Here is a 21,392-nt window from a genome sequence, read left to right as displayed (position 1 = left end):
TAACTAAGAGGTTGTTTAATATCATTTCCCCTTTTCTGTTTTTTGTTTTCGGTATTCTATTTTTTTAAGTTCTTTTTCAGAAATTGAAATTTTATTTGGTTAGTTTGTTTTTTATTCTAATGTTGTTTTTTTAGAAAATGTAGGTAGTCTCGGCTGATTTCCTAGCAACCTGAACCCTAGGGGCTCGGACCTAGTCTCAAATGAAACCTGGGTATCCCAAACCCGGTCCTGGACTGCACCCTGGTAGCCCTACATCAAGTCTCGGTTCGAACCCAGGCATGATTTAAGCCCGTTTTTCAAGAACTGATTTATTCCAAAAACACGTTTTTATATTATAAAAAACTAGTTTTGAAAACCAATTTTTTGGCTTCGTAAGTTTTCAAAATTAGTTGTTCATTGGTAAAGCTTAAGATCTTATATGCTTGAGGTCTCATATTCAATATTTTTCCAGTGCTTTATTCAATATATATCTCCAATATATTATATAGAGTGTGGGGTTTATAAATCTCAAGATTTGGGGTTTAGGACACCCACAAAAAATTATTGATACTCGGATTAGTGTTTTAATAATAATAATAATAATAATAATAATAATAATAATTGGTGTGTAAAAAAAAAGAATTAGACGAAAAATGCAAATAAAATTGGGGTGTAATAAGGCAAGGGAAGCTAAAATCTTGATTCTTCAATTATATATTTCTTCCAAGAATTATCTCTAATTAACTAAAATTATATTTCATATAATATCCATAATTCATGTATGAAATAATATTCTTAGTTTAATTTTAAAAGAAATTAAGAAAATGGAATTAATGAACATTACTCTACTACATTACCGTGAGGATGATATTCACGAGGCATTATTTCAGTCATCAAGGATTCGATGTTTAATAATTTCTTGATGCTAAAAAGCTTGGCATATTTTTTCAGCGAAAGTTCCTCTTGGCAATAAAGGAACGTCCACAGAATTCTTCGCATGGAAAAGAAAATATCTGGTGAGTCTAGCTAACCATAAGCCGAGTCATTTTACGTGTGATCCACGCTAAGTGATTGTAGAATCATATGGGTTCATGGTGAGCCGACCTCATGCAGCCATTGATGATTTCTCTGTTTTGAATCCTTCTCAAACTAGTCAAATTATTCAATGCATCTCCAGCACATAATGGTGTGTGATGTCATGCTAAAAAGTGCAAAAGCGACTGATATGCTTCACCTGTGGTGAGCCTCACACATGCCTCCTGCTAGAAATATCAGTACCCCTCTGATATGCAAGCAACCATGATATGGAAATGCTTTAATTTCTTAAATTCCGACCTTTCTGAAATGATGCCTGGCTTCAGCTAATTACCCACTGACCACCATCAGCATTTTCAGCACTCTAAACACACATTATGGACTAAATCAAATATCTATGTATTCACCCAAAACAATAAAGAAAAATGAAATGCTTATATTGGGTGGCAGAACACACTCAATAGCTGTTGCAATCAACATGCAATACTGCAACCTGGTACATTGAAGGAGAAGGATCCAAATAACGAATTGTATAAATGAAACAAAGTTGCATGCTAACAATGAAGAAATGGAAGCATGGAATTAAATTGCCGAAAAACTAACTCAGGTCATATTACGCGAGCACAGTCACCTGCGTCGCATATCAATGCAGCCTTCTCTGTGAAGATTTGACTAGCATGTTTAGGTTGGGCTTTATGATATTCTTCCGTGACAAAAGTAACAGCTTCTTCTGCTAGATTAGCATCTACAAATGCAAGACAACAACCTCTAAATCCAGCACCACTGAAACGGGTTCCATATACACCAGGTGCCCTCAGAAGAATCTCATACAGTTGTTTCAGTGGCTCACAACCTAAACAAAGTATGAATTGTAATGAGTGGAATTCAATTTGCTAAGTTCTACTACTTAATTATTAAAACTTCGGATCATTAACTAAGATAGATTCTTTTCATTTCCTTTGACCAATCTAATTTAGGAGTCAAGGTACCCTCAAAGGTCAAGGAATCCTTTCTTAATAAAACCAACACTAGTGATTTTGTGACATTCCATCTGTATCATATTCCATCCTTAACCCTTCAGGATAGAAACCTGTTGTGACATTTTTTTTTCTGCTATATGAGTTAATGCTTAAAAGTTATTCCAACCTAAAAGGCCAGTTCTGACAAACTGCTCTCAACAATGCATCTAGAAAGTTAAACGCATGACTTGGATAATTAAAAATAAATAAATAAATGATTCAGTTTGATAATATTCTCATTACCAAACAATTCCTTCCTTTTTTTAATTTTTTGTTCAGAAAAAAGGTGGCTTTGGGATTGGCAGACAAGACATCTAAAACCCAAAAATTATTTCAGGTCATACCACATTCATAGTTCTGAATAGAACTTAAACCAGAGGCTGAGATGAGCTTTCCAAATTCTTCCAAGTTGCCAGAAGCCCAAGCTTCAAGACCTGAGATATTTATTAGGTTAACTAGCTATGATTTAGCACAAAATTAAAAGGTGAAAATGAAAAAAGGAATATGCTTGATATGAATTTATGAAAGCAAGTCGATGGAGCAGTGCCTTTCATAACCCGCATATTCTCTGAGAAATAGTGTTCTGCCCTTTTCGCTAGATTGGGTTCTAATAAGCCCTGCAGATACAGAGAACACAGATTAGACACAAATCTATCTACAAACTGTTAAATACTGGATTACTTTTTGTAAGAATGTATTAGTCTCTTCCTATACATTGGTTATCAAGACCAAAAAAAAGGGAACTACATGCACGTGAAAAAATTTATGATGAAGTATGTAAACATATTGATAACTGGAAGGAATCACCAAAACAGCTAATGTAAAAGGGAGGCAGAAATCTGAATTTCATTTATCACATCCGATCAAAATTTGTACATGTTTTATTCAAAATTAAACTATAAAATGGAAAAGGGTCATTTTTAACCTAAATGTTCTTTTCCTTTCAGCACCAAACAAAGCTCATCTGTAATGTAAATGTGTGACGGTAAATTAATTTTCATCTTACCCCTCCACACTTTTGCTAGGTCATTTTATTTCAGCTGTATCAAATATGAATCAATCAAGTAAAATGCAACATTCTAGAAAACATGGAAAAAATTGGAACCAGATGAATTGGAGCAACTGCACTTACACTTGTGTGATAAAACATGCTTTAAAATCATTATCTTTGACATCTTGATTAATGGAAAAATTTTATGCACAAAAATAGTCAACTCTAATTCAATTACCTTGTGAGTCTCATATGCCTCTGGATCAACTGTTAGAAAAAAGAGGATGGTAATCAAAGTTACAATGCAAGAAAATAAAGAAGAACTGAATTCAAAATGGAAAAAAAAAAAAAAAGAGTCAAGATGCTAGCCATTGCATAGACGAGGATCCAGGTTGTCATTTCCAGAGGCTCTGTTGATCAGATAACAATAACACAAAAACAATAAGCATGAAAGAAGAGGAATTGCATGTTCTTCATATTTAACATGGTAAAAAAAAAAAAAAACTTTACAGGAAACTGGGAGGTCGTGTTTTATGAATTTCAACATAACAGGGGAAAATGGGAAAAAAATTCACAAATAGGATACAGAGTAAAAAATTAAAAATCCCAAAAGAAATAACTTAATTTGTATATTTGTCCTGAAACAATTTTTCTATGTATTGTGTTTACTAGTCCTCTATCATTCATTTTCTTCTTTTTCCCTTGTTTTGTGTTACTAGTCCTCCAGCATCATGGTCTTGGAGGGTTTGAAACAGGGTATACAATCACCTTACGCATGAACAAAATGTAGAGACAATATTAAAAGAGCCATTTAATCTCAGAAGCGAAAAGAATCATACTTGAGAAGAATTCTAGCAGCCTCATTACACTCTACCACACGAAGATTATATCCAGGGCTGTTAGTCAAGGCATTCCTCAAGCCTGAGAATGCCAATAATATTTTGTAGGATTTCTGGAAGTCGCTTTGCTTCGGTGAAGGAACAAGCTTGTGTTCTTTAGTCTATCAATTGAACAAGACAAATGCTACAGTGTGTTGGTATCAAATAAAGAAAGAGCGCAAAATGACATTTTTTCAAAGAAAGCAGCTAGCAATGTACTTTTGCAAATTCAGGTAAACTAATTAATGACATTAGTTAGTTATAAACAAAATCTGCAAAGAATAATTGTTGCAACAGAGGCAAAATAATCATTGAAGAAAAATGTCCATCTCCAGAAAATAATATGGGATTCAGTGACTGTAGAGGTTCTCAAAACACCAAACTAAAATAGCAAGACATATTGATGAAACCTTAAGGAGGATGAATTTGAGTTCAGATCTATTATATAAATTGTTTTAGGATTCATTTTAGCTACGTAGAAATGCACCACATGATCATTTACACAAGGCACTTGCTGTGGTAAACAAGAACTGGTTCAAATTACAACTACCATTTGCTATTATCAAGGTGGTATGAAGCCATGAAATTAAATGATGCTCAACTTATAACAAGCCCATCAGATAAACTGGGAAAATGTAGTTAAAATCACAGAAATAAAATTTCATTCTGCAATCTGAAAATTTAGAGGGCATGTTGCTTAAAGATATAGAATACAGGCACATGGATCCAATCATTACCTTGCAGTTCATGTGTGTAAGGAAACCATGGCTTGAAAGCAATATCGCTGATTGATCCAATATGCCATTTTTCAGACCCAAATATTCATTTTCAATCAACCTGCAAATTCAGAATAGTAAGACTTGTAGAGGCCTAAAACTTTGAAATAACTGAGGTACTTCGATAGCTCAGAGAATCTATTGCATCTAAATCAAAGCAGCCAAGTTAGTATGAAGTAAGCAACAATCAGTACTTGACAAACATCCATTCATATCAAGAAGGATAGGGATATTCCTACATTTAGGAGGTATACACAAGGATATAGCAGGCAGAGGGCCGCACCCGCCCATGGAAGAGATGCTTCTTTCAGGAAGTTAAAGGGTCCTGGTCTAGAGCTGTTTCGTAGAATGCAACATCAACTATCAAGCCAAAATTCTTAAAAGATGCTGCATGGTATACAGTGACAGTCGTTTATTTTTCTCAATGCTATTTCTCTGGTTATAGAAATAGTTTCTTAAATTATATTCATCACTCTTTTTCCCCCAGATATGATAATGAAAATACTAGGATACTGTGACAAATGAAAGATACACAAAGGAGCCACGAGAATCTTGGAAAAAAGTATGGATAAAGACGAAGGTGCAAAATTTTGGACCTCATAGTGCCTAATCCAATCAAAACTGAAGGAGAGGGCCACTAAAAAGCAACTAAAGTTTTCTCTACTTTGATTAGCTGGCCGAGTTATAATGAGATGTCAAGTCAAGGTAGATGTCAATTGGTTCACCAAATTCAAAGTTCATTAAGGCTATGCTCCAGTCAGCAATAAGACATGCATGCAACAAATCAACAAGCAGATATTAGTATTAAAGAAACCTACCTATCATATTCAATATTTTCAGTAGGAGTCATGGTCAAGTTATTTGCAGTTTCAAAAGCCAGCAGGTATGCAACTCCAGCCTGTCAAATATACCAATACAGATATATCATGAGCAAAAACTGGGAAGTTCTTGACAGGGATAGGGAAGAAGAAGATAAAGCCTCAAAATGCTAGTGTTAGATAATACGTTGCAGGAAGAGGAAGAAAAGATAACATGGGGAAGGTATAGAAGCAGCTGGCATCAAAGGCAAAGAATTAAAACCACACTTACAGCAGCAGAAGAGCTAAGGCCTGAACTGTCAAGACCTTCAGAACCACATATGTATCCTGTGATGCCCTGCGGTGTTTTAGAAGTCATTTTGTGTTAATGAAATATATAAAATCTTACAACAGATAAAAAAGGCACATCTCCGTGCATTTTAGCCTGTACTAATGGCTAAGTCAGAATGTTTATATAAAACAAGTATTTTGTTCAGAGTATTTTATTGGGAACAAAAGGAAATAAATTACAAAATGAAGAATAAGACGCCCCCAGAAAAGCATTAAAGTAAAAGAGCTAGCTGATACTGCTGAATGTTTGCGAATGTAACTCCTGTAGAACTACTGGAAGAGAACACCACAATGAGGCCAATAAATGACCCCCTATCATTTTAAACAAGCTGTCAATGAAAATTCCTCTCTGTACACATAGACCACTTCACACTTCAAATATTGCACAACTTCAAAGAACATTGCAACTTCCAATTTGTTAATGTTTAATAGTAGAAAATGATTTTCCCCTAAAATTAGTATGCTTCACAAAAGGAATTTTCTGATCTTTATATTATTCAACCATTTTCATATCCCATCTTTTTTCTTTTATTATGCCTCCTGCCATTTCCCCTTCAATCCTTGGTTTACCTATCCTCTTCTGGATGGTTGGTTCACTGAGGAGGCCTGGAAAGGTCTTCATTTCATGAAAGCTCTTTGAGGAATTCTGGGCTTATCTGGAAGGAGTGTGAGAATTTACAGAAAGGTGGTGAGAGTAGAGGTGTTAAACAGGATAGTCAGCAATCAATAGCTCAAGGTCATTTCTTTAAGATTTTAATATTAGCTGTCATTTTCAAATCCAAAACAAACAAAGAACTCCTCTAAACTTTACCACTACGTTCAAGAAAAGAAAAGCTAACAGCAAAAAAAAAAAAAAAATGAAATGCACTGCCTTAATCTTCTTTTCAACAAGAACAAAAGCAGCAGCAACATTAATAATAATAATAATAATAATAATGGGGGGGCGCACAAAAAAGAAATCCTCGTATGAAATTATAAATCCATCTAGGAGATGATTATCCATAGTCTTGAGAAAAAGATGGCTCTATCATATTCCAAGAGAATGTCATGATTCTCTGCTAAACTATGTAAAACAGAGTTAGCTTGGACAATGTGAATACCATAGAAACCTCATTCGGAATTTGATGGAAGTTAATGGAGCACGAAAGCAAATTATTCAAACCTGAGTAAGAGAGATCCCCCTGCTCTGTAGTGCATAGACAGCTCCTCTGGCAAAATTTCCCCAGTTACCTGCTTCCTGTAGTTTTGGGGAATCAGTTGCATGGGACTCTCCTTTTTTCCTAATGGGTCTGGGTTGCTGAACTTCATCAACACTGTAAACCCAAGGCATGATACAAGATATAAATCATTCAGTGTAAGGCTACTATGAAGTGCAATGAGATGCAATTAAAAATCCACCTTGCCCTGTGATTGAAAATTTTGCAAGTACTTGGATGAACACACGCAAATAAAGTTGTAAACTACAATTTCTAACCATAATTGTTTTTTACATTCAATTAAATTTGAATGGCAAAGGCAGTTTGATGATTTCACCATGTTACTCTGGTAGCCCTGGAGTACATTATAAACTCACAAAAGATGTTCATACACTAGCAGTATTGAGTGAAAGAATAAGTCAAATGTATATTATTGTCACTGAATCACAAGATGCAAACTAAAGACAAACACACATTCTGTTGCTTTTGATGGTCTGATGGTGGAGAGGTCCCCTTGGGAATGATAGATGGAAAGGCACTTTCTTCTCTTTAAGGAGATGGATTCCTCTTGTATGTGTTTATCTAGCACTCCCTTATACTACACCATGCATGTCAAGTACATTGAAGTACCATCATAGATATTTCCATATATCTGTCAGAAATTTACGTTGTGGAGAAGCAAATGAAAATTTGTAAACCAATTTCATTCTTGAACATGTACAAACTTTTTTACTCTCATCTAGCTTGGAAGTGTTGAGCTAACTCTTTTCATAGGCAAAATATGTTTGAATCAAGGACATGTGTCATGCGAATGGCAAAAATCTGATGTTAAATGGTAAATTAAGAAGCTTTAGCTACTGCAACGGGCTATAGATGCATCGGAAAATGAAAAGTGATTACAAGAACGATAACCACACCTGAACCTTACTTCTCCTTTGAACTGTCCTGAACGCAGTATAACCTACACCAAGTGTTGCAAGGACATTAAGAGCAGCTAAGGAAAAGGGATGTGATGATAATTGCAAGGGCAAAGCATCAAAACACTTCTGAAGCTTTCAGATGGAGAAATTGATAATGTTGTCCCAATTTGATAAGCTAGATCCAATCACAACAAACTTAAGAAAGCAAAATGCTGTGTCATCCCACCTTAATCTAATCATTTAACTAAGACCAATTCAAGTCACAGGCTCCCCCATTACCATGATCTTATTTAGACATCATATTTTCCCTAAGGTTACTCATCATCAATAGCCAAAAGCAATATTCTTTGGCAACTGAGGGAACAAAACTAAAATTTTCTACTCCGATCTCAACAGTTATTGAGTTGAGATTTGTGCATGTAAAGACTCAAATATTGCAAGACCCTACAAACAAGGCACAGAATCTACAGTGGTACAGGTTAAAAAACCACGGCCTGCTGCTCTAATCAGTCCCCCTAACACTTGGTGGCTTGAACTCTCAGCCACAACATAAGCCCATTTGGAAACACATTTGCATCTTGGTCTTATGACCTGTGATACAAAAAACTATCATGTTATTGAAGGATTAAAAACCTTTATTGCCAAATGCCTAGGTGATCTTTGGAACTCTGCACCCCATACTATTTACAAAATCATCACTGGAAATGTTAATCCTAGATCCTGTCGTTATGATCTACTGCATTCCAAAATAAATGCCATAGAGAGATACAATGTCCCGACTCGATCCCCAATCAACCTTCACTAGTTCATAAAGTCATAGACTGAGAATGCCATTGGAAGATTTTACCTCAGTATCATCAGAAGGAATAAAACCCAGAAGTATTCCTTTATTTATAGTCATAGCCGAAACAGTTCCACCCTGCAAGCATTGAATTGCAAAACAAACTTCAATCTTTTCCAGTATTGATAAAACTTATTGATGTTGATTTTCAATCGCAACACCGTGAAAATATTAAGAACAGTATATTAAACAGAACCTGATGATCAATGTGAGCACCAAGTGGACAAATCCGATAAGGAGAGACCACAACTCTCACTTCTTCAGGACCTCTTCCAGCCATTGCAGAAACAATCTCCTTTATTTCGTCTAGCTGCAAAATAAAAACATTCAAATAAATCAAAAAATACAACAAAAAACAAATGAAAGTTGGAATGAGTGAAAAGCCAGCATCTTTCAGTCAAAAAATGCCACACCATAAAAACCATTGTCTCAAATCAAGATTTCAATTACAAAAAAATAAATCCCATAAAAAGTTCCGATTGGATCAAGCTAAATTATCAATAAAAAAAAAAACTTCAGACAAATTTAAGAAACCCCATCAAGAAATAACACACGTTGCAACAGAAAAATCAAGAATTTTACCTCATTTTCTCTAGGCCAAGAAACCCCACTCATTGTTTTCGAGTTTTTTTTGGTATTGATAATTACCAATCAAAGGTTACTTACTCAGAGAGAATTTCTTTTTTTATTATTATTTGGGTTGCCAAAATACGACAGAGGGATTGCCTGAACAAGTATGGACGAAATGACTTCCATCCACACGGTTTAATACCTTTCGTTTTTTGAGGAAAAGTGAAATTTAAGGACGAAAAATAACTTTAATCGGTGGCAGAGGTGACTATATTACAAACCAAAATTAAAGCATCGCTAAGCTTTGGTGTAATCAAATGGAAGCAATTTGAAGTGCCATTGACACCAAAGCACGTAATCAATAATAAATGACTAATCGTATCAACCGCATTTTGCAAGATTGATAGCCAACAGCATTTGACCTTTTACCCTCTCTTTTTTCTCTACTTTGCATAAAAGCTAACAAGGACATCATGAGTTCGTTGCCCTTGACATGAAATCACTTCAAGGAGAATCCACCCTTCAAGCATTAGAAAAGTTGAACATGATTTTTCCTTATCTCCCAATTTGTACATTTGAGCAAAAAGATGATCTCTGCTAACTTTGCAATGCGGAAAAGTGACTAGACATCGATCTAACGTGAAATTATGAAGAACTTTTATTTTCAACTTTTATTTTCAATACTTTTTTAGATGACTATACAAGTGCAAGGATGAGCTTAATTAGTTCAGGAATACAAGGACTAAATGAATATTTCTTAGATGGTACAAAATCTCCTTTTCCAATTGATTTTAACCCTATTTCTTTCAGACCCTGGGCTGGCTCCACTCACCATGGAGACTTATCGTGACCCTTGTGTTTTTTTTGGACAATCATGCTTCTGATTTAATTTCAGAGTCAATCCAAATCTACCTTATTAATTTATTTAAAATCAAATTAACTCACCTTCCAAACAAAATAAATATTCCACTAAATAGTAAATACCAGTAAATAATATATAAATAAAGAGTGAAATACCAAACTCCATTTTCGAGGATTTGACTAATCAAGCCCTACAAAACATCTTAAGAGAATTAAGAAGGGCAAATCAGCCATAGAAATTAAAGCCAAGTCCTTTTAAATTTATACCAATGAGCATTTCACTCGTCTCTGGCACTCTCTTTTTCCACTTCGAACACTAACTACTCTCTCTTCATCTATCACACCAACCCTCTCCCTCATTGGCAAATCCAACGACAATGAAGGTAATCAAGATCTGTCAGATTGTCAGGTTCAAGTTATTCATTCACCGTTGGAAGCTAAGGAGTCTTGGAACCCTGAGAAGAAGCCATCAAAAATCAGGGGCTTTAACCAAGAAAACACCACCAGCTGGGTATCTTGCAGTTTATGTTGGGATGCAAGAAAAGAGGTTCTTGATACCTACAAGGTTTCTAAACATGCCTGTTTTTGTAGGTTTGTTAAAGAAAACAGAAGAGGAGTTTGGGTTTAAATGTAATGGAGGGCTTGTTTTGCTTTGTGAGGTTGAGTTTTTTGAAGAGGTTTTAAGGTTGTTAGATAAAGACGAGACTAGATTTGCTAGGTTTGGTTTGGAGGATTATTTCAAGATTGTTTCTTGTGAAGTGGGTTTTGATTCTTGCAAGGAAACAACTAATGTTTTTACTCCATTGTTAGAGAAAGCTAGGGTATGACATTGTGAAGGTCCTTTTTTTTAGACTAGGATCTCATTTTTCTTTTTCCAAAATTAGGGAGTTTTTTGAGCTATGACCATCCTTGTGCCCATCTTTCAAACAGTGTTTGATGGGTTTCAATGAGATGTTGTTGAAGCTTTTTCCTTCCTCACTAATGTCTGGGGTTTTTCTAGCTAGTAGGCTTCCATTTGTTTTGATGATGCCAAAGCTTATCTCTTAGGATTTTGTGGGCATTGATTTGTTAAGAGTGATGTCCTTGCTCATGATGATGATTATGATTTATATTAATAAAATTTTCATGTGATTAATTGTGATTGTTGCTTCTTCTTCTTCTTCTTCTTTTCTTAATTTTCAGTTGCTGATATTTTACTCTTTTTTTCATATATAGTATTTTTGAATTTGGAGATTCGAAACTTGATTGCTCCGACCTTGTGAGACTTTAATCGCTAATCCAATGCCTCTATTGGTATACATTTTTTATGTTAAGAATCTTGTTCCCTCTCAGTCTCACTCTTAATTATTATAAAGAAATTAGTGATTTTTTTGAGATATTAGGTTGCTGGTACTGTAATTTTCAAAGATTTTATTTTTATATTGAATTTTATTTTTATTATTTTTCAATTATTTTTTGATTTGAGAAGAGAGATTTACTCGTTGAATTCTAAACTTAGTGATGATTTCAACAATCAAAATAGTCTTTCTTAGTATTAAATAATTCTATATGATGACAAAGGTTATGATAAGATGTTTTTGAGCGTGTTTCACAGTGTGATTACGAGTGTTTTTCAAATAGTTTTTCGTGCTGAAATGCATACTAGTAATGTTTTTTTATTTTTTAAAAATTATTTTTACTATCAGCACATCAAAACGATTTAAAAAGTACAAACCGCACTTAATTTTAACAAAAAACAAAATTTTAAATTTTTTGGGAACGCAGCCGCAGCCGCGTTTCCAAATGCTGCCTTTATATCTTGAAAATATCAAAAAAATAAAACAAAAAAAACTTGAGAAGATTTTTGGATTTTGAGTTAATTTTAAATTTTAGACTAATTTTTTGTGTTTTTAAAGTTCATTAATTGGTTAAACAAGGTTCAAATAGTGTTTTGAATCAAAATAAATTAAAAATTAATTTTTTAATAAAATAAAACTTTGTTTTTCCAAACATATCATTGGCTGAATTTTAAGCTTAGCAAACGACACGTTTTTTTAAAAAAAAAAAAATGGTTAAGGCAGATTATGCATTATCCTCCTTATTAAACTAAAAAAAAAAAAAAAACCTTGTGGGCGGGCCGTAGCTTCATGGGGCAAGCATTAGGAGTAGCTTACCTGGCCGTTGGCCTAATTCTTTTCTTTAAAAAAAAATGAAATTTTTTTAATTGATATCTTATTTTATATGAATTCTTAAAATTAATTTTTTGGTATATGATTTTTTTTGTTTATTTAGTCTTTTTTAGAGGTTGTGATTATTTTTTTATAATAGTAGGTGTGTTTAATTTTTAAAAATATTAGTAAGATTTATCTGTGAGTTATTTTATATATATAGATTGAATTTGTATTTTAAAAAAATTGATTTTTTTATAATATTTTTAATATATATAACCTTGCATAGTATTTTTTTTTGCTTTTATTTGTTCATGCAATTTGAAAAATTAACAGGGATTAGAATTTATTTTTGTTTTTTTTAATTTCATCATCGACCTTATTTTTTAGTTTGTATTATTGTTGTTTTATATTTTTATCATAATATTAAATTAATTAAGATTTAGCCCCATTATTAAATTTGTCTTACTTCTTTAAAAAATATAAGTATTTATGAATAGTGTACAAATAAAATCATTGAGAAGTTTTGTGAATATTGTGTGTATGTATAATATTAGAAAGCGTTCATTTTTTGTATTAATTTTTTTTATTTGATATTAATATTTTATTTTCTAATCATGTTATTAAATTAACTGAGTTTATTAATCTCTTCTAACTCAATGTCTAGAATCTTAATTTTTTTTTTTTGAAAAATATGTACATTATTTTAATATTTTTTTCTATAATATAAAAAAAAACCCTGCAGTATAGCACTAGCCACGTATTAGTTTCTATTATACTATAATAGGCGGTGCAATTAATTTTGAAAGGTTTCTTGCTTTCTTTTGAGTAGATAGTTGTTGATTGAATGGTTATTTCTATACCAATTTGGTTGCGATTTTTGTACTCCTTTTGTCTTCATTAGATTGATTGGTTTTGTACCTGAAATGGGTACTGATTTCATTGAGATTCATAGGGAGAAAGAAAAGGACCAATTTGCAAAGATTTTAAGAAATCTTTCATACTCCATTCCAAGCACAATCTGGCTATAAAGCTCAATCTCCAAATTGCGGGTAAAGAAAACAGTATGGTGGCATACGTTCAAGAGAGACCCCAATCAGATTTGCGAAACATTGTAACGAATTACATTATTTCTAGTAATATACTTAAATTGTACAACTAAAAATAACGCAACCTTTCAAAATATTTAAAAAAAGAAAGAAAAAGAGTTACGCTCGCAGCCCTTACAGATTCATCTGTGCCAGAACTTGACACAAATGAATTAGAATTTGCTTCGAGTATACAGTGGAGGGATAGTAAATTTCAGAATTAAGTTCTAATCTATATATCTAATATTAAATTAGTTTGATTTACGAAGATATTCTAAAATTTGAATTTAACAAGGTGCAATAAAATAAATATAAAAGACTATCTATTTAGAAAACTAAAAAATCAAAATAGTTAAGCTCATAAAAAACTAAGTTATTCTAATGGGTCAACTCGGTAATATGCTGATTTAGAATTTAGCTGGAGTTTTCTTTTGAATTGTTTAGAAAGTTCACTCGGTTAAATTTGAATGACATAGCGAGTTAACCCATGATCTATCTAGGGTTTTTTTTATCCAAGATGACATCATTTTATATTTTTATTTTCTTTTGAAGATGGCTTAAAAAGAAAAAGACAATAAAAGCATAATCAATCACCTTGAAACAACCACCTCCAAGTAGTGAAAAACAAATAAATACCATGACAGTAGTGGCATATTTTATATCTAGAAAATTTACAGTGCTCAAAAATCTCTTAAAAGTGGCTGGCAAAACAAAGTAATAGTTAAATGATGTGATCTTGTTATAATAAAATAGATGTTTGATGCATGTGTATCACCCTCTATGTGCACGTCTGTCACCCCCGCGGTGCCTTACCTGCTCCTGGGCTTGCAGGATGTCCAGCGGGCCGTGGGGAATAGTCGTGGTGCACGTAAGCTGGCCCGGACACCCCACGTAAATCAAAAAAAAAAAAAAACAAAAAAAAAACAAAAAAAAAAATATATTGTTAAATCTATTTATTATTAACATGTCATAGATGCTATAATAATTATGTCTCCAGGCTATAAAAGACCAACCTTTCATAATGTGTGGTTATTACATGACAAAGATTGCATGGAAAAATTAAAAGTTTGATCCTTTAAAACTTAGAAATATAATTGTTATAACGTCTATTTTATGCTGACAATAAACAAAGTTAACCATATTAAATGATAGACATGCATCAATCAATTATTTTACTACATCAACATCACATTATTCAACTGTTACTTTGTTTTGTCAGCAACTTTAGAGAGATTTTTTAGCACTAAAAGTTATTCTCAGTATGAAATATGCCTCTACTGTTGTAGTTTTTATTTGTTTTCCAGTACTCGCAGTCAATTGTTTCAAGGTGATGTTTATTTTACTGTCAGTTTCTTTATTATTAATTTTTTTTACCTCCTTTCACAGAAGCATCTATTTTTCAGCATTGACTATGTTGGTATCAACTTCATCATGTGATTGTCTATATATTCTCTATTCATGCTCCCATTGTTATGCCGTATGCGCTAAATGGGTTAAAATCAACTTACATCTCTCTAGATCTCTTTTTTTTTTTTTCACCAGCTTTCCCATGAAGACTCAAAATCATTTGATGAAGATTATTCAGAGGATATTTGCAGCATTGTTACACTTATCCCTTACTTCTATTAATGCTGCTTGGCATAAAAACTTAATCTCAGAACACTAATTTTGTTTTTTTTTACATCCCACACTAAGTCTAGAAGCTTCTCTACAATGATCCCATCCCAAATATGATTTTACTCTTCACCACTTGACATGTGAATTGAAGCCTGGGAGGTCTGAGCCATTGAAGGAGTATTGTGTGGAGTACTCCCACCACGAGAAGAAATTAAGATCCTATCGCCATAAATATAGCTCAAGGGTGGGTTGATTTGTTGCAACTAATTGTGTGAAACATAGGAAGGAGCATTACCTAAGCTAGGACTGACCAAAAATAAAAAACATGGCTCCCCCTCTCCTTCTTTCCTTGTTATATGCAATGCAACCCATTTACTGAGAAAGATTAAACAGAAAGGCAACAATACTTAATTTGGTGACTTTTGTGGAGTACAACATTTTAAATACTTACTGTACTAGAGTTCTGTTTTTTTTTTCAAATTATCACTGTCAAGCACATAACTTGAAACGACTTGGAAGGAAATGAATTTGGTTTTTGGTATGCAAGAAATTACTTTCCACACTTTTGAATACTGTTTTTGTCTTGCTGAAGGGCTAGACGTTTCATAATTGCCTGCTCATTATAATATCAAAATCACGACACTGGATCTTTACAGGTTCAAACAATGGACATTACTTGTACCGTCAAAGATTTTCCAGCAATAGACTTGAATAAGCAACTAAGAACTCTCATTAGTTCAACAGGAATGAGAAAAACCATTTTCAAGTACTCTTCACAATGCCGCCACAACATTACTTCCAGTTTGAGTTGAGAACAGCAAATGGGCAGCTAGACAACATTGTAAAAGATCAAATATTCACTCTAGCTCTACTTGGCAAGTTCAGATGCTTCAGCTGTCTTAACCTCCGTTGGACATTGAGACACGTATGGTTTGAGCTGAAAATAAAAAAGACAAATCCCAGTCAGTGATATATGCAGAACTTATCTCCAAAAACAATCTTATCAAGGGGAATATATGCATTTTTTAGGTGTGGATGTTATGCATTATATGTGAAATATGGCCCTATTTTTCCTACTATAAATGCTGACCACAGAACTAGCAGAATGAATACAGACCCTTCTGCTTACAAAGGCAACATATCATACAATGCTGTGTCTCTCATCTTTCGTTTCCTATGGAGAGCAGGACCTTGAAACTACCAAGATATCATACAAATGATGGAATTGTAATTTGACTGTCACATACAAAGTTGATCATCAAAGTTTCCACTTTCCATTTTTTGATTGTTATGAAACAACTTCCCCAATCGAGAACCATGGTCACAAGAATACATCCTAGAGAATTCAAAAGCACACCAATACCTACTAAGATATCATGGAAAAACGTGACATTTCATATCGAAACCAACAATAAGAATTGACATGACAACGACTATTCGAACAAACATAAGGGATTAGTAGGAAACCTACAGTTTTAACTTCATATGGTAGTAAAGGATTACCATCTTATACTTCCAGGCAAGTATTTGCAAAACTTACATCCTAACCAAATTATGACGTGAGAAATTTAAAGAGAGTACCGTACTCTCAGAACACCAGATATTGCCACCTTATTAGCAATGCTATTTTGATACTTGATGCAAGTGCATCATCCCAAAAAAAAATGCAACTTCAGACAAATGACAATGGTGAAATAAGATTACCTTGAAGTCAGTCAAATCAGGGACTACATAGTTGGGCAGTTTTTCCGGTACAACAACATACCCACCTGCAACAAGTTATTTAGGAAACAATAAATCATAGATTCATAATTCATACATCAACAATATTTTAAAAAATCAAGGCAGTTCAAATAAAACAGTCAAATCATATAGCTAAGTATACATATCTAATATTCTCATTTAATCATTTTGAATGTGTTAAGCATCATTGATCAATAACTCAAATAACAGAAATAACAATCTGAATGATATACAATTCCTTATACAAAACAAAGTTGAGATGCGAGCAGCAAGGTTGGAGCATTTTAACTCACACATTACCACTTAAAGCCTCTGATTCAGCATAATAATAATAATAAAAAAAAAACTACAGAATTGGGATTATAGTTTCCAAATACACAGAAGCATTTATCAAATACTTGGTGAGTTCACTAAAAACTCGTAATTAAAGTACAAAGTGAAATAGGACCTTTACGAGTGTGAAAACCAGTGGGCTTGCAATTCTTTCCCTTGTAGTAAGTCCGGGGAGCACGTTTTGACGAGAGAATGTCCAATGACGACGTTCGCTTCCTCCTCATTGCCCTCCCTATCCCGGTTATCAATCCCAACGGCATTTTTTCCAACAAACAAACTGTCAATCAAGCACAGAAAGAGCACAGAACAAATAAATTTCAAAGAAAATGAAAAGCTGCGATCGAATTATAAAGAGAGTGGGTGACTTATTGGGTTGTAGAGAGGTATAGTTCTGGTAGATAAGTGAAATCAATTCCCAGAGGGTTTAGTTTAGGGGTTCCTTTCTTTGCAGCTTTTTGTTACAAAATGCTTGAGAGGGACTGGACTTCCACCCAAGCAAGCAGAATGGGCTAAGGAGCTATGACTATCAGAAACGGGCAGTGATATTTTTGTCTTTGAGTTTCCCTTGCTAAAGTCAAGGCATCCACATGGTCTGGTCTGGATTGAAAATTTGGAACAACCCTTCTTTAGCTTCTTTAGAATTTGAACAAGAACTTATAAGTAAACCCTCAAATTTTAATCGTTGAAGTGTCCCTTTATCAGAACAAAATTAAAGACATAAATTATAAAGTATTTTATAATTTAATTAGGAACTTGTTCCTTCTTTGATATTTCATTACATTTACAAATCCTAATTGATGGATGGGACATGTATTTGCTATAATTTGGCAATTATCCATTACTTTTAAAAGGATCAAACTAATCAAATCAATTGAAATGCAGTCTAGAACTTACAAACTAATAGTACTGTCATTTTATAAATCAATAGTGGATCCCATCAAAATAAATAAATACATAGATAGTGAAAAACATCTGAGGTTTTTGTTTGATTTTGGCTTAAAAAACATAAAAATGCAAAATTTTCCATACAAAAGTTGTCTCTTGAAATCTTGATTGTAAATCTTAGTTAGCATGGAGTTACCCAAATAATTGTTAAAGTACACCAATTAGAGAGCAAAAACAACACAAATGAACCTCACAGGACCAAGTAGCTAAATTAATTGATGATGATTAACAACAACAAGCTTTTGCATCAAAAAATTATAAAGATAAACTTGGTCTATAGGTACTTAATCAACTGTATCATGACTCATTAGCATAATGGTAGATTTCTCACCTTAGGGCTTAGGCACGATAGCATGTTCACAAAATTGTGAGTAGAGATGTATTCATGAAATTGTGATTAGAAAATGCCACACCCAAACAACGTCTTAGATAAAGAAGTTTGCTAAATGTCAGCATCTCTGGGGTCAGCATCAACCATCGCACAAAATTTCACCTTTCCTTCTTTTAGCATTTCCAAATCAGAGCAACAATTTTGACAGGAATATTATCCCTCTATGAATTCTATGCCCCAAAGAACAAGTTGAAAAAAAAAAGAGAGGATAAAATACAATGTCCTTTTAACATTTTTAATGATTACTAATTCGTAGTGGGGACAAACAAAACCAATAATGTAATTGTATTTTTTGAATGAAAACTATTTATGCTGGAAAATTGTGCCTTAATTGTTAGAGATAGGCTTTAGTCCAGCCTTGCATGACAGTTGCATCTTCAACCTCATGTCAATCTTTGATCTATAGCATCTGCTCAATACACAAATTCTTGTTTTAACCATTTTGTTTTCCCCACTTATGATACAAGGGCACATGTTTTGGTGGAAGGAGGCAACGGGGTGAAGGAAGCTCAAGGTGGTGAGAGAGGAGAAGGGGTTGTTTAGGTGAGGAAGGAGGTGGAGGAGAGAGATGAGGGGAATAGACCAATCTGTCAAAAATAGATCGGTTTCAAAGGTTGTGCCAGTCCTACCACCGCAACTAATAAAAATATTTTGTTGTGAGAGTTCCACTAACACAACAAATAAAAAATATTTGTTGCGCTAGTAGGACTGCCGTAACAAAATATTTATTGCAGCAGTTGTACTGGCACAGTTAGGGAAATTTTTATTTTTTGTTGCACCGGTGAGACTAGGGCAACAAAAGAGATGTGCTATTTGCCCAATTTTTCTCCTTTTGTGCTATTTAACCAAATAAGTTTGTTGACTATGCTAATTTGAAAGGAAAAAAAAACTCAAAAATTAAGATCCGATTACCATGAACATAGCTATAGGGTAATTGATTGGCTGCAACTAATTGTCTGAAACATAGCAAGGACCATTAACTACGAACAACTGAATAAAAAAAGGCCCCCCTCCCCCTTTTTCCTTGTTATATGCAATGCGGCACATTTCTTCAGAAAGATTAACAAACAGAAAGGAAACAATACTTAATTTGGTAACTTATGTGGAGTACAAAACTTCAGATACTGACTATACTGCTAAAAGTTTTGGTATTTTTTTATTACTCCTATTATGCTATTGCAAAGACTAAAAAGGGTATATCATATGTTTCAAAATACAAATGTATCTTTGGAATTGGTGATATAAAATTGCATACCAGGTGTGTGTGTGTGAGTATCATGGAATTTTTCTTTTCCAGTGAATTATAAGTCATTTATGTGTTAATCTATCAATGTAGTAAAATCTTTCTATGACATAGTCAAATTTCAATTATTAGTTTATTTTTAGGTTCCAGTTGTTATTTTGTACATACTGTGGAGATTGCAATGACTGCATCGCACCTACATGTTGAGGAATTCTTCCAATCAAAAGATTTTTTGACAGATTTAGAAATTGCAATCATCCAAGGCTTGGTATTTCCTTAGGAATCTCTCCTAATAATTTATCGTCAGAAAAATCTATACTGCTCACTAAGTTATGAGTAGTGCTATACTCAAACTAGTTTTCCTTTCAACACCAGAATTAAGCACATTGAACAGAGAGGGACACAAGGCCACCGCACAGTCTTACTAGTTTTCTCTCCTAGCTTTTCAATTACTTGTCTTTCCATTATATATATAGGGGGGGGGTTTAAATTAAACAAAGCCGAATAACATTAAACCCCCTAACCAAATCTTAGTATGATTATATAACTATTATATAAAAAGAGAAGAAGAAGATGAATTACCTGGAAAGAGAGTGCGTTCCAGTCAACAATGGTGGTTAGATCAGTTGTTGCCTACAGTGGTGGCCGTGGTTAAAATGTCGAAGATTGAAGGTCAGTACTCGATAGTAGCAGATGGAAGCAGATTGGCAAAGTGTTTTAGGCCAGTGAAGAACTGAAGGGAACTAGGGATTCATCTCATTGTGCGTGGTGGCTGCTAGTGAGGGAAGCTAGGGATTCATATTTTTCATTTAAAAGGGCGTCGTTTTAAAAGTTAGAAGTTTTAATTCAAACACGAAACGAGTTTAACAACATTTGAAAATAAATAGCCCCTTGTAACACGATAAAAAAAAGTTTAAAGTGTACTCTAAAAAACAAATTTAAATATGAAATGAATAATATTTTTATTAAATATAAAAATATTTAATTCATCTTAGTAACTTTGGGTTGATCTGAAAATTTATGAGGATATTTTTGATTTTTTTAAAAAAAGCTTTCAATTTAACTCAATATTAAAAGATAAAATCAATAAAAAAAAACATTTGATTAAAAAAAGAAAGTGAATTCAAGTCAATCAAGCAAATTCGCAAAGAAAATTATATACATTATCTTATGGATTATCTTTCATATAATTACACAATAATATAGTGCAAAATATTTTTTTTGTGAAACAATATATTTTTTAAAAGTAAAAAATCATGATAAACACGTGGAGTCAAGATAGCGAAAATAGATCATTGACAACAAATATGAAATTGCATTCTTTTAAGTTCGAGTTAAATAAAAAAAACTAGATCATCAAGGTGATATTATATTTATTTTTTAAAAAAAATTAAGGGACATAAAAAGCATTAAATAAAAACAAACAATAAATCAATGCCACAAATCAACTTGTCAAACTACTATGTAAATAATGGACTCAATTGGGTTCAGTGATTTGTTTTATCATCTTTTTAAACCATATATGAAGTTGTGAAAAAAAAAATGCATAGTCGTGTGGGCCTAGACAGTAAAAAAACAACCCATGTGTGTGGGCCTTTTAACCCAGCCAACACAATGAGCATATCTTATTTTTTTAATAATTTCTTAAAGGAGAGGATCATTTTTTATATA

At 33.3% G+C, this 21,392-nt stretch overlaps 3 protein-coding genes across 3 annotated transcripts; 1 reads left to right on the top strand and 2 right to left on the bottom strand.

Annotated features, from left to right (window-relative positions):
• Positions 1-1,430: 1,430 nt before the first annotated feature.
• On the bottom strand, positions 1,431-9,693 carry LOC133687810 (galacturonokinase). The gene is made up of 14 exons (XM_062107137.1): positions 9,366-9,693; positions 8,980-9,093; positions 8,790-8,861; positions 7,940-7,983; positions 6,989-7,139; positions 5,768-5,833; positions 5,497-5,576; positions 4,640-4,739; positions 3,864-4,024; positions 3,394-3,434; positions 3,263-3,291; positions 2,581-2,650; positions 2,378-2,467; positions 1,431-1,867 (listed from the first exon to the last, which is right to left on the bottom strand). The coding sequence occupies exons 1-14, from the start codon at positions 9,396-9,398 to the stop codon at positions 1,623-1,625; spliced, it is 1,296 nt and encodes a 431-aa protein (XP_061963121.1). The 5' UTR covers positions 9,399-9,693; the 3' UTR covers positions 1,431-1,622.
• An 898-nt stretch (positions 9,694-10,591) lies between these two features.
• On the top strand, positions 10,592-11,261 carry LOC133689453 (auxin-responsive protein SAUR32-like). The gene is made up of 2 exons (XM_062109310.1): positions 10,592-11,035; positions 11,145-11,261. The coding sequence occupies exons 1-2, from the start codon at positions 10,592-10,594 to the stop codon at positions 11,259-11,261; spliced, it is 561 nt and encodes a 186-aa protein (XP_061965294.1).
• A 4,406-nt stretch (positions 11,262-15,667) lies between these two features.
• On the bottom strand, positions 15,668-20,567 carry LOC133688294 (uncharacterized). Its single transcript, XM_062107728.1, has 4 exons — positions 20,304-20,567; positions 17,258-17,419; positions 16,771-16,835; positions 15,668-16,003 (listed from the first exon to the last, which is right to left on the bottom strand). Exons 2-4 carry the CDS (start codon positions 17,400-17,402, stop codon positions 15,935-15,937), a joined length of 279 nt encoding a protein of 92 aa, XP_061963712.1. The 5' UTR covers positions 17,403-17,419; positions 20,304-20,567; the 3' UTR covers positions 15,668-15,934.
• Between the last annotated feature and the right edge of the window lie 825 nt (positions 20,568-21,392).

This window comes from Populus nigra, chromosome 3 (assembly GCF_951802175.1).
Source record: "Populus nigra chromosome 3, ddPopNigr1.1, whole genome shotgun sequence".
Taxonomy (NCBI): domain Eukaryota; kingdom Viridiplantae; phylum Streptophyta; class Magnoliopsida; order Malpighiales; family Salicaceae; genus Populus; species Populus nigra.
The sequence above is the reverse complement of the archived record's forward strand: the minus strand, read 5'-3'. Positions and strand labels throughout refer to the sequence as shown.